The 13867-nt window shown below is 42.9% G+C and overlaps 1 protein-coding gene across 12 annotated transcripts in view; it reads right to left on the bottom strand.

Moving 5' to 3' along the window:
* LOC138422191 (uncharacterized) overlaps window positions 1-13867 on the bottom strand; it is a 119290-nt gene that overhangs the window by 61358 nt on the left and 44065 nt on the right. For 9 of the 12 annotated variants that reach the window (XM_069556791.1, XM_069556792.1, XM_069556797.1 and 6 more), the window contains 3 exons: window positions 13250-13327; window positions 10317-10379; window positions 4712-4789 (listed from right to left, as the gene is read on the bottom strand). In XM_069556791.1, coding sequence (XP_069412892.1) covers window positions 4712-4789; window positions 10317-10379; window positions 13250-13327 — 219 coding nt within the window. The remainder of the gene's footprint in view (window positions 1-4711; window positions 4790-10316; window positions 10380-13249; window positions 13328-13867) is intronic. The other 3 variants (XM_069556796.1, XM_069556798.1, XM_069556800.1) reach the window with 1 other exon arrangement.

Raw genomic sequence — 13867 nt, 5'->3', positions numbered from 1 at the left:
CATCTATCTGCCATGGAGTGATGGGACCGGATGCCATGATCTTAGTTTTCTGAATGTTGAGCTTTAAGCCAACTTTTCATTCTCCTCTTTCACTTTCACCAATAAGCTCTTGGTTCTTCACTTTCTACCATAAGGGTGGTGTCATCTGCATATCTGAGGTTACTGATATTTCTACTGGCAATCTTGATTCCAGCTTGCGCTTCCTCCAGGCCAGCGTTTCTCATGATGTACTGTGCATATAAGTAAAATCATCAGGGTGACAATATACGGACAATTAGTCAATCTGGTAACACGGACCACAGCCTTGTCTAACTCGATGAAAATAGCCATGCCTAATGGGGCCACCCAAGACAGACGGGTCATGGTGGAGAGGTCTGGCAGAGTGTGGTCCACGGGAGAAGGGAATGGCAAACCACTTCAGTATTCTTGCCTTGAGAACCCCATGAACAGGGGAAAGTGACAGTCCTCAAATACAGTGCTGGGAAGGCAGCTCCCAACTGGCAGCACAGGGTCTAAAACGCATCTGGACCAAGACAGGAAGGATCTGTATTTATTCTGGATGTGCCCACAGTAGGTTAGAGAGCTGAAGACATATCACGTAAAATAAAAATGATGATCAGATTATATACTGCTGTTTCTAAAATGTTTCAGGAAAGTGGAAATGCCTATTTTAATTTTGAAAAGAGCATATTGAATTTCCTTTTACAATTTGTGTGACTGAAATCAGTAACACTCTTGTTTTTATAATTAGCTAGTGGTTCCCAGTGGGGAGAGGGAAGAGGGAAAGGCAGTATGGGGATAGGAGAGTAAGAGATAGAAGCTGTCATGTGTAAAATGAGCTGCAGGGATATATTATTGTGCAGGGCTTCCCTGCTGGCTCAGACAGTAAAGAATCTGCCTCTAGTGTGGGAGACCTGGGTTTGACTTCTGAGTTGGAAAGATCCCCTGTAGAAGGGAATGGCCACCCACTGCAGTATTCTGGCCTGGAGAATCCCATGGACAGAGGAACCCGGCAGACTACAGTCCATGGTGTCATAAAGAGTCAGACACGACTGAACAGCCAAGTACAGCACATATAGTGTACAGCACACAGGGAATATGGCCGTATTCTATAACAACCTTAAATGGAGTATAACTTTTAAAAGTTGTGAATCATTATATTCTACACCTAGAACAAATAATAATGTACAGTGACTATACTTCAATTAATTTTTTTTAATCAGAACGAAAATCAAAATCAGAAAGAAAATAAAATTAAAATTGGTGCCTCTAGTTCCAAGGCATGTAAAACTCGCAAAGCAAAATTTTAAATGGAATGATCATCATTCCGTGTCGAATATTAGCATACCTGACTGTGACAAACCATGCTGATGTTCTGGGTTTGGTTCTAAAGAGACAATGATTCAAAAGAAGCTCAAAAACATACGGCATGTTGAAAAAACAGCCCTTTGGCATTAGAGTGTCTGGTGGCTGTTTGTCATTCCTTAGCTGTGTTTAAAGAACTACATAGTTCAACTTTCAACAGTGAGCAAGTAAAATATATGAGGTAATGTGTCAGTCTTAACATTGACAATGCCAATATCTACTTTCAGCTACCCAACAAGTTTCCATTCATCAGGAATTAGTAAACTCCCTCATGTACTAAAGGGAAGGATATGAGAAACTATTGGAAGAACCACTTATGGACTTCCACAAGAAGCAGTGCATTTTTGAAAAATGTAAAAATGGTGATCAGAGAGAGATATATTGAGCTATTATCCTACATGAACATCAGTCCAGTCCTCAAAAGAGCTGGACATGACTGAATGTAAGTTATGTTGCTATCCATTTTCCACCATCAGAATCCAAACCCTTACTTTGCCCCAGCTGAGTTTTTGCCATCAGTCTCACTGGATTCCTTTCTGCAAACGTTCTTAATGTAGTTACCGTAAATGGTATGGTCCTAAGAGAATCAGAAGATATTAAGAAGAGGTGGCAAGAATACACAGAAGAACTATACAAAAAAGATCTTCATGACCCAGATAATCACAATGGTGTGATCACTCAACTAGGGCCAGACATCCTGGAATGTGAAGTCAGTGGGCCTTAGGAAGCATCATTACAAACAAAGCTAGTGGAGGTGATGGAATTCCAGTTGCGCTATTTCAAATGCTAAAAGAGGATGCTGTGAAAGTGCTGCACTCAACATGCCAGCAAATTTGGAAAACTCTGCAGTGACCACAGGATGGGAAAAGGTCCGTTTTCATTCCGATGCCAAAGAAAGGTAATGCCAAAGAATGCTCAGACTACTGCACAATTGCACTCATCTCACACGCCAGTAAAGTAATCTTGGAGCTCAAAATTCTCCAAGCCAGGCTTCAACAGTACTGTGAACTTGTAGATGTTCAAGCTGGTTTTAGAAAATGCAGAGGACCCAGACATCAAATTGCCAACGTCCTCTGGATCATGGAAAAAGCAAGAGAGTTTCAGAAACACATCTATTTCTGCTTTATTGACTATGCCAAAGCCTTTGACTGTGTGGATCACAATAAACTGTGGAAAACTCTTCAGGAGATGGGAATACCAGACCACCTGGCCCGCCTCTTGATAAATCTGTATGCAGGTCAGGAAGCAACAGTTAGAACTAGACGTGCAACAACGGACTGGATCCAAACTGGAAAAGGAGTACGTCAAGGCTGTATATTGTGTTCCTGCTTATTTAACTTCTATGTAGAGTACATCATGAGAAATGCTGGGCTGGAAGAAACACAAGCTGGAATCAAGATTGCCAGTAGAGATATCAATAACCTCATATGCAGATGACACCACCCTTATGGCAGAAAGTGAAGAGGAGCTAAAAAGCCTCCTAATGAAAGTGAAAGAGGAGAGTGAAAAAGTTGGCTGAAAGCTCAACATTCAGAAAATGAAGATCATGGCATCTGGTCCCATCAATTCACGGCAAATAGATGGGGAAACAGTGGCAGACTTTCTTTTGGGCGGCTCGAAAATCACTGCAGATGGTGACTGCAGCCATGAAGTTAAAAGATGCTTGCTCTTTGGAAGATGCGTTATGAGCAACCTAGACACCATATTAAAAAGCAGAGACATCAGTTTGCCAACAAAGGTCCGTCTAGTCAAGGCTATGGTTTTTCCAGTGGTCATGTATGGATGGCTATGGTTTTTCCAGTGGTCATGTATGGACGTGAGAGTTGGACTATAATGAAAGCTGAGCACCGAAGAATTGATGCTTTTGAACTGTGGTGTTGGCGAAGACTCTTGAGAGTCCCTTGGACTGCAAGGAGTTCCAACCAGTCCATCCTAAAGGAAATCAGTCCTGAATCTTTATTGGAAGGACTGACGTTGAAGCTGAAACTCCAATAATTCGGCCACCTGATGCTAAGAACTGATGCATTTGAGAAGATCCTGATGTTGGGAAAGATTGAGGGCAGGAGGAGAAGGGGATGACAGAGGACGAGGTGATTGGATGGCATCACCGACTCAATGGACATGAGTGAGTGAACTCCAGGAGTTGGTGATGGACAGGGAGGCCTTGCGTGCAGCATTGTATGGTTTCACAAAGAGTCGGACATGACTGAGCAACTGAACTGAACTGAAAGTGAATGCTCTGCTAGAGATAATCCCCCCTTATCAGTCCACAATAGTATTTCTTTTTCTCCTGTCTCCCGTTGCCATTTTAGGTCATTTCTTGAATTTACTACTAATAACATACTGCACTACATTACCTGACCTCGTCAAAGACGTGATTATAGTGGGTCATTCTTTAGCCGCTCACTGTTCACAGGGTTCACGGCGTGTGTGCTGTGTGTGTCTGCAGCTGACCCATGAGTGTTCTCTGGTTTGACACTATCTTATTGGCTTCATACTGACATCACTTTGAAAAGTAGATGATCTAACTGGACCCAGAAGTTAGTAACTGGTTCTAAGCACTTAGCCTAATTTTCCTCTCTTGGTCTCTGTCCTTCGGAAAACATATTGCTTCCCTTCTTTTCAGTGTTTCCACTAGCTGATGATCCAGTGGCTATGCTAAGTCTTCCTTGAGACTTGACTTCAAATCCAGAGGACCCTGCCGAATCCCACCGACAAAAGACCTTCTTCTTTTCTGCTTTCAACCTGCTCTTTCAAAGTCATCTTCTCCATAGAAGAATAATCAGAGAGAGAGTGAATGCCGCCTGATCATCCTCATCTCAGGACCCAGATGCCTTATAGTTTACTGGGCACGTATGATGTATTGGGCTCGCAGTCTAGCAATTTTCACACATTTTCTTATTTAATCCTTAGAGAAACACTGTGAGATAGGTATAATGAGCTCCATTTTAAAATTAAGCTGGCGGAGACCCTCTGGAGAACTCGGGGTTCAAGCTACTCAGGGTCAGCACCTGGGACAGGGCCAAGCTCAGGGCTGAGTCCAGCCAGGTTTGACCCTAAGCCCCTCCTCACCACGGCACTGCTGGATCCCTTTTACCTGGCCCACCATTTCGTGGTCACACTCATCATGTATGTGTTTTGCTAGAATGCTTTAATTTCTTTAATCTACAGTATTATTCTTGTGCAACATTCCAGAAGGGAGAATTCCTCTAGAGGAGAGAGACTTTGTCTATTTTGCTTCCATTTCTTGGTCTTTGTCAGTTTCCCTGCAGTAGTCAGTCCCATTAAGTAGAGCTGCATCATAACAGTGACTCCAGAGAAAAACGGTTTTAAAACATGCACAAACCTCCTAGTGGTGTATAAACAGCGGGCCCAGCATTGGGTGATTCTATACCAGGAATGGCACTGGTCGCAGAAGGCTTAGCTGTACAAAAGAGAAGTTGAGAAAGGGATTAAGGTTGAGGTAATGAGTGGACCACAGAGCACGTCACACAAGACAAATTCACCCCACATCTCTCCCAGTGGCAGCTCCAGAATTTTCATATGGCAGGGCCTTACAGGTGAAGGAAGTGAGCCCTGATTTCCCCATCTGTATAATGATAATACCTACTTCAAAATGTCATTGAGAGGACCAAGTTGGTTTAATATATAATTTTGTGCGTTCACACACACTCATCAGTTAGTACAGTGTGTACTTGGTTGCTCAGTCGTGTCTGACTCTTTGTGACTCATGGACTGTAGCACACGAAGCTTTGTGTCCATGGGATATTCCAGGCAAGATTACTGGAGTGAGTTGCGATTTCCTTCTCCAGGGAATCTTCTCCACCCAGGGTCTGAATTTGCATCTCCTGCATTGCAGGCGGATTCTTGACCACTGAGCCTACTGGGAAGTCCTCAGGTAGTATAGTACAGGCATGTAATGAACATTACGTTCAAACCGGCTATTAGTATTGTCCTTATAAATGGGGACTTGAAGCTGCTTTTGCATAGCGTTTTACATAACTTTGGAAAACTGTCCATGAAAAGAAAGACGGAGACCCATGACAATTATACAAAGACTAACGTTCTGCTCCATGCCTCCCTGCCTCCATCTCTCAGGGACAATCCTACTTCCCCAGTAAAAATGAAAACAAAGACACCATTCAATTTAGTTTTCTTCTAGCTACATAGTGGGTGAGGCAATACAAATACTATCCATCATCCCACTACCCAATGATAGACATTTAAACATCTTGGTATACAGCTCTCTGAACTTTTAGCTATTGTGTCTAAATATGGAATAACAGTGCTCAAATGTATATAAATATGTAAACAGCATTTTAAAAACATATGCCCTGAGCATATGCCCAGTATTTTGAATCCTCCTCTATTACAAGGTTTCTAACTGCTGCATTCTGTGCCAGTGTCTGAATATTGTACTTTATCAATCTCTGAGCATTTATGGTGATTTTCCTCTTATGACATTTGATACCTCTCTGATAAACATCAGTGCACTGAACTTTGTGATGTGTCTCTGCTCATTCTTTAGGACACTGTGTAAAGGAACCAGTGCTCAGGTGTGATGCTGTAGGGCTGGAACGACCTCACTTCTCAGGACAGTGTCGCCTTGGCTCCTCAGCTAAATGTGCACGGATTCCTGGAGAATCCATAAGGAACAGAAAATGTCGTTCACACTTCTGCTCAGGCTATGTAAGGATTGATTTCCAAGGCTTTCCTCTTTCTACCAGCTGCCAGCTGCTCAGTTTACTCTCAAATAGTTCACACAAGATTCATTGCCCCTAAACTGAACTATCTTCTCCCCTCTTACAAACCCTATTTCCACCTTGTTCCTTACTTGTCCTACTACCTGATTCATTGTTGTGGTTGTTGAGTGGCTCAGTTGTGTTCAACTCTTCTGCCACCACGTGGACTCTAGCCTGCCAGGCTCCCCTGTCCATAGAATTTCCCAAGCAGGAATACTGGAGGGGGTTGCCATTTCCTTCTCCAGGGAATCTTCTCCACCCACGGTCTGAATTTGCATTTCCTGCATTGTAGGTGGACTCTTGACCACTGAGCCACCTGCGAAGCCCCACCCGATTCATTACATGTATATAAACAATTGTCACACAAACTAGGTATATGGTGTGACAAATGACTAGTATCTCTAAGGTATCCTTCATCATTCAGATGCAAAGCTGTAAAATATAATGTAAGGACCAGTGATTTTCTCAACTGAAATATAGTTGATATATTTACTATTAGTTCAGTTCAGTTCAGTTCACTTCAGTGGCTCAGTCGTCTACGACTCTTTGCGACACCATGAATCGCAGCATGCCAGGCCTCCCTGTCCATCACCAACTCCCGGAGTTCACCCAAACCCACATCCATCGAGTCGGTGATGCCATCCAGCCATCTCATCTGCCCCCAATCCTTCCCAGCATCAGAGTCTTTTCCAATGAGTCCACTCTTTGCATGAGGTGGCCAAAGTATTGGAGTTTCAGGGTTAGCATCATTGCTCCCAAAGAACACCCAGGACTGATCTCCTTTAGGATGGACTGCTTGGATCTCCTTGCAGTCCAAGGGACTCTCAAGAGTCTTCTCCAACACCACAGTTCAAAAGCACAAATTCTTCAGCGCTCAGCTTTCTTCACAGTCCAACTCTCACATCCATACGTGACCACTGGAAAAACCATAGCCTTGACTAGATGGACCTTTGTTGGCAAAGTAATGTCTCTGCTTTTTAATATGCTGTCTAGGTTGGTCATAACTTTCCTCCCAAGGAGTAAGCATCTTTTAATTTCATGGCTGCAGTCACCATCTACAATGATTAAAGGAGAAGACAGACTACGAGCCTTTACTACAGGATCCACGTTAGGGAAACCATGAGTAGAACATTAAGTGACAATGTTGCAAGAGTACAGAAGAGCCAGGACTTCCCTGACAGTTCAGGGCTTAAGACTCTTCACTTTCAATGCAGGAGGCGTGAGTTTGACCCTTGGTCTAGGAATTAGGATACCACATGCCAAATGGTGCAACCAAAAAAAAAAAAAAAAAGATAAAAAGGAAGAAAAGAATAAGACAGGGCCAAATTCAGAACATCAGTGTGGATGATGAATAATCAGTTTCTTGTGTGGATTAAATGCACAGACTCTAGAGCCTGAATGCCTGGTTTGAAACTAATTTCACTAGTTATTAGCTGAGACCTTGGGCAGCAGACTTCTACTCTGTACTTTTGGTTCATAATTTGCAAACTGAGCATAATAATTATCAATCATGTACAGTTACTGGCTATTTAAATGAACTAAGTATACACAGATATACTTATCTACAGGCTTACACAAATAGAAAAATTGGTCTTAAAATTCATATGAAACTTGTAGGTACCCCAAATAGCCAAAATCATCTTGAAAAAGTGCAGAGCTGGATGACTTACATTTCATCATTTCAAAACTTACCACAGAGCAATGGTAGTCAAGACGGTATGGTGCTGCCCTGAGGATCAGTGGGATAGAACTGAGAGTCTAGAAATGAACTCCTATACCTGTGGTAACTGGCTTTCATCAAGAGTGTTAAGACCATTAAATGAGGAAAGAATAGTCTGGTCAAAATATCAAGGAAGACAAGGCTCTAGACACACTGAGGTCAGAACTACCCTCCTTCACTGTGTACTGGAGGTTGGTATGGTGCTTGGGAACCAGGAAAAGAATGTATAGTGTTTTGTGACTCGGGACTTTGAGTATTTTTGGAGTCATTTGCTTTTCTGAGACAGACATGGTCAGGACATTGCCCGACTCCCAGGATGTGGTAGAAGTCTCTCTGTGAATAAGGCTCCCTAGGATTCTATACGCTGCCACTTTCCCACTGCTCTTAGCAAGCAGAGTGTGGCCGCTGGGGATCTGGATGAGTCACTGTATCATAAAAGAAACAAGTTCTGCAAAAAACAAAACAAAAAAAACAAAACAGAAATGGGCCTTTTCCAAAGAAGACATATATATGGCCAAGGGACACATGAAAGGATGTTCAACACAGCTAATCATCAGAGAAATGCAAATCAAAGCCACAGTGAGATATTACCTCACATCTGTCAGGATGACTATCAAAAAAATCTACAAAAGTTGGCGAGGATGTGGAGAAAGCAGAATCCTTGTATACTGCTGGTGAGAATGAACCCTGGTGCAGCCATAATGCAAAATACTAAGGAAATTGCTCCAAAAATTAAAAATAGAGATACCATATGATCCAGCAACTCCATTCCTCAGTATATACGCAAAGAAAATGAAAACACTAATTCCAAAACATATATGAACCCCAATGTTCAGAGCAGCATTGTTTACAATAGCCAAGGTATGAAAGCAATTGAAGAGTCCATCAACAAATGAGAGGATAGAGAAGATGTATCACACACACACACACACACAGACAGACACACACACACAGACACACACACACAGACAGAAACACACACAGATATACACAAACACACACACAGCACACACACACAGACAGAAACACACATAGACACACACAGACACACACACACACAGGGATATTATTCAGCTACAAAAAAAGAATGAAACTCTGCCATTTTCAACAACATGGATGGGTCTAAAGGATGTTATACTTAGTGACATAAGTCAGAGCAAGAAATATTTTATATCACTTTTATGTCGAATCCAAAAAATAACATAAATAACTATAAAAAAAAACAGAAATAGATTCACAGATACAGAGAAGAAACTAGTGGTGACCAGTAGAAAGTGTGGGGCAGAAAGGGCAAAGTAGGGGTAAGGGATTAAGAGGTATGAACTCATATGTATAAAATAAATAAGCTAGAAGAATATATTATAGAGAACAAGGAATATAGTCAATATTTCATAAAACTTTAACTGTAGTATCATCAGTAGAAACACTGAATCTCTATGTTGCACACTTGAAACTAATAGAACACTGTAAATCAATTCTATTTCAACTAAGAGAAACAGAAAATGGGAAAATATTAACCTTGGGGTATCTCATATGTCTACTGTCAATTCTTGCTCTTTTCTCTATCAGATTCCCAGAATCAGTTTCAGTATGTGTCACAACCAAGTTTATTTGAGCAGTAAGTAAGGACAATGAAATGAGTATGCTGATATCTAGGTTTTTCTCTATTAACGTTTACTGGCATTGCTTAATGATAGAGACAGCTTAGAAAGCAGAGGTTGTATGCGTTTGCTTTAACTTGAAAAATGGTAAAACTTTTCCTAATTATATTTTATGTTTCTTTTCCAGAGAATCTAGAAAGTATTAAAAAGCATTACTTTGCCAACAAAGGTCCGTCTAGTCGAGGCTATGGTTTATCCCGTAGTATGACTACTGGATGTGAGAGTTGGACTGTGAAGACAGCTGAGCACCAAAGAATGGATGCTTTTGAACTGTGGTGTTGGAGAAGACTCTTGAGAGTCCCTTGGCCTGCAAGGAGATCCAAGCAGTCCATCCTAAAGGAGTTCAGTCCTGGGTGTTCTTTGGAAGCACTGATGCTGAAGCTCAAACTCCAATACTTTGGCCACCTCATGCGAAGAGTTGACTGATTGGAAAAGACTCTGATGCTGGGAAGTATTGGGGGCAGGAGGAGAAGGGGACGACAGGGGATGGGATGGCTAGATGGCATCACCGACTCGATGGACATGAGTTAGGGTAGGCTCCGGGAGTTGGTGATGGACAGGGAGGCCTGGCGTGCTGCGATTCATGGGGTCGCAAAGAGTTGGACACGACTGAGTGACTGAACTGCACTGAACTGAACTGAAAAAGCAGGAAAAAATTACCCCAATGACAATAGCCAGAGTTAACCCTGAAATGTTTCTTTTCAGTGTTGTTGCTTTAATTGGACTCATGTATCATAGAAAACCACACAGATAGGTCCTTCTTAAATACACAGATATGATACTAATGGCTGGAAATCTATTACCCATCTCCTTTGCTTGGTAACTTACTTGAATCCCAAGTGACAGGGGTCTCTGTAGGCCGTGTTGCAACAGGTCCTCTGGAAAAATACCCTATAAAGACATTTGGGAAAATTATCTAAAATGTGCTTCCCCAATAGGTTCATCAATGTTAGCAGTCATCCTCTAGAGACCAAACAAAGTACAAAGAAATTCATCACAAGAATGTGAAATCCAACTTCCCAATTTGAAACCAGTGCACGTTGATTTTGAGATACTGGGCCTCCTTCCCCGTCTTAGGAATCCTTCTCCAGGAGTTCAGAGTGAGAGTGTTCATTTCTTTCAAAAAACCCAACTTCACACCAAGCTAGAGATCTATAGAGCTGGAAACTAGCCTATGGATCATCTCAGGCTGATCTTTGAGGCATCACTGAAGTTTAGAGATGAAAACCACTTGAGATGCCATCTAGTCTGTGTTTTATTTGATAGGCAGGATGGAAATGAGACCCATGCGAGTCAATCAGGTCTCAACACTTAAGCTAATCTGCAGCAAAATGCTGATCGGTTCTTGTTTCTGCAGCTATTATTAACTGAGTGCTTACTACATGCCTAGCAGGCTTCCCTGGAGGCTCAGATGGCAAAGAATCTGCCTGCAATATAGGAGACGCAGGTTCAATCCCTGGGTCAGGAAGATATCATGGAGAAGGGAATGGCAACCTATGCCAGTGTTCTTGCCTGGAATGTTCCATCGACAGAGGAATCTGGTGGGCTACAGGTCATGGGGTCACAAAGAGTAGGATACAGCTGAGAGACTAAGCACATATGTATGTCTAGGAGAGTTGGGGAGACCATAATGAAGACACAGATTTGGCTTTTAAGAAATTTAGAGTGCAGTGGTCCCTGAATCCCAGTTCAGACTCAGTCCTGTAACAGTTAAATTGAGAGAAACGTTATCTCCCTAGGTTACTGAAGGAAAAGGAGAAGGCTTGCTTTTTTGCTGAGTCATTGTAACGGTGTTCCTGCAGGCGTGTGTGGTGCACACACATAACCAAGGCCTGTGGACCCAGAGCTCTCTCCAAGTGCCGTTTAGCATCAGGACCCTAATCTCAAACCAGAGCTTTGGCTTTTCCTTGAACACACTCTGTCTTCTTCTGCTGCAGAATTTTCTTCCTTCATCTCCCTTCTACCTCCACCACCCTTCGCCAGATTTTGCAAGTTTGGCCTCTTCTCATTGTTCAGCTTTCATCAGAAATGTCACCAACTCAGAGAAAAAGGTCCTGCTACCCTTCTCTATGTTGGCCTCTCCATTATGTTCATCAGCTTCTCTGGTTTATTTCTGGGTGCTATTTTTCACTCTTTTCTTATTTCAGTACTTGTTCCGCTGAATGTCATGTTCCCTCCCTCTAGCCGCCCCCACCCGCCCTGAACATGAACTCAGGAGCTCATTCATGTCCCTGTCGTGGCCTTGGTCGTGGCCTTGGAATAGAGTGCTTCATGCACAGTTATTGAATCCAGAAATGAGTGAAGGAATTCAGGGATTGGGCATCAAATCATCTAGAAAAAATTACGCTCCTCCAGGGGAATCTTCCCTACCCAGGGATCAAAGCCGTGCCTCTCACGTCTCTTGCTCTGGCACGTGGATCATAACCGCTGGTGCCACCAGCGCGGGTGCAAAGTTGCTTCAGTCGAGTCTGACTCTTTGCGACACTGTGGACACCAGGCTTCTCTGTCCATGGGATTCTCCAGGCCAGAATACTGGAGGGGGCTTCCATATCCAGGAGTTGGTGATGGACAGGGAGGCCTTGCGTGCAGCATTGTATGGTTTCACAAAGAGTCGGACATGACTGAGCAACTGAACTGAACTGAAAGTGAATGCTCTGCTAGAGATAATCCCCCCTTATCAGTCCACAATAGTATTTCTTTTTCTCCTGTCTCCCGTTGCCATTTTAGGTCATTTCTTGAATTTACTACTAATAACATACTGCACTACATTACCTGACCTCGTCAAAGACGTGATTATAGTGGGTCATTCTTTAGCCGCTCACTGTTCACAGGGTTCACGGCGTGTGTGCTGTGTGTGTCTGCAGCTGACCCATGAGTGTTCTCTGGTTTGACACTATCTTATTGGCTTCATACTGACATCACTTTGAAAAGTAGATGATCTAACTGGACCCAGAAGTTAGTAACTGGTTCTAAGCACTTAGCCTAATTTTCCTCTCTTGGTCTCTGTCCTTCGGAAAACATATTGCTTCCCTTCTTTTCAGTGTTTCCACTAGCTGATGATCCAGTGGCTATGCTAAGTCTTCCTTGAGACTTGACTTCAAATCCAGAGGACCCTGCCGAATCCCACCGACAAAAGACCTTCTTCTTTTCTGCTTTCAACCTGCTCTTTCAAAGTCATCTTCTCCATAGAAGAATAATCAGAGAGAGAGTGAATGCCGCCTGATCATCCTCATCTCAGGACCCAGATGCCTTATAGTTTACTGGGCACGTATGATGTATTGGGCTCGCAGTCTAGCAATTTTCACACATTTTCTTATTTAATCCTTAGAGAAACACTGTGAGATAGGTATAATGAGCTCCATTTTAAAATTAAGCTGGCGGAGACCCTCTGGAGAACTCGGGGTTCAAGCTACTCAGGGTCAGCACCTGGGACAGGGCCAAGCTCAGGGCTGAGTCCAGCCAGGTTTGACCCTAAGCCCCTCCTCACCACGGCACTGCTGGATCCCTTTTACCTGGCCCACCATTTCGTGGTCACACTCATCATGTATGTGTTTTGCTAGAATGCTTTAATTTCTTTAATCTACAGTATTATTCTTGTGCAACATTCCAGAAGGGAGAATTCCTCTAGAGGAGAGAGACTTTGTCTATTTTGCTTCCATTTCTTGGTCTTTGTCAGTTTCCCTGCAGTAGTCAGTCCCATTAAGTAGAGCTGCATCATAACAGTGACTCCAGAGAAAAACGGTTTTAAAACATGCACAAACCTCCTAGTGGTGTATAAACAGCGGGCCCAGCATTGGGTGATTCTATACCAGGAATGGCACTGGTCGCAGAAGGCTTAGCTGTACAAAAGAGAAGTTGAGAAAGGGATTAAGGTTGAGGTAATGAGTGGACCACAGAGCACGTCACACAAGACAAATTCACCCCACATCTCTCCCAGTGGCAGCTCCAGAATTTTCATATGGCAGGGCCTTACAGGTGAAGGAAGTGAGCCCTGATTTCCCCATCTGTATAATGATAATACCTACTTCAAAATGTCATTGAGAGGACCAAGTTGGTTTAATATATAATTTTGTGCGTTCACACACACTCATCAGTTAGTACAGTGTGTACTTGGTTGCTCAGTCGTGTCTGACTCTTTGTGACTCATGGACTGTAGCACACGAAGCTTTGTGTCCATGGGATATTCCAGGCAAGATTACTGGAGTGAGTTGCGATTTCCTTCTCCAGGGAATCTTCTCCACCCAGGGTCTGAATTTGCATCTCCTGCATTGCAGGCGGATTCTTGACCACTGAGCCTACTGGGAAGTCCTCAGGTAGTATAGTACAGGCATGTAATGAACATTACGTTCAAACCGGCTATTAGTATTGTCCTTATAAAT

Source organism: Ovis canadensis, chromosome 17, assembly GCF_042477335.2.
Source record: "Ovis canadensis isolate MfBH-ARS-UI-01 breed Bighorn chromosome 17, ARS-UI_OviCan_v2, whole genome shotgun sequence".
NCBI lineage: Eukaryota > Metazoa > Chordata > Mammalia > Artiodactyla > Bovidae > Ovis > Ovis canadensis.
This window is presented reverse-complemented; position numbering and strand designations above follow the sequence as displayed.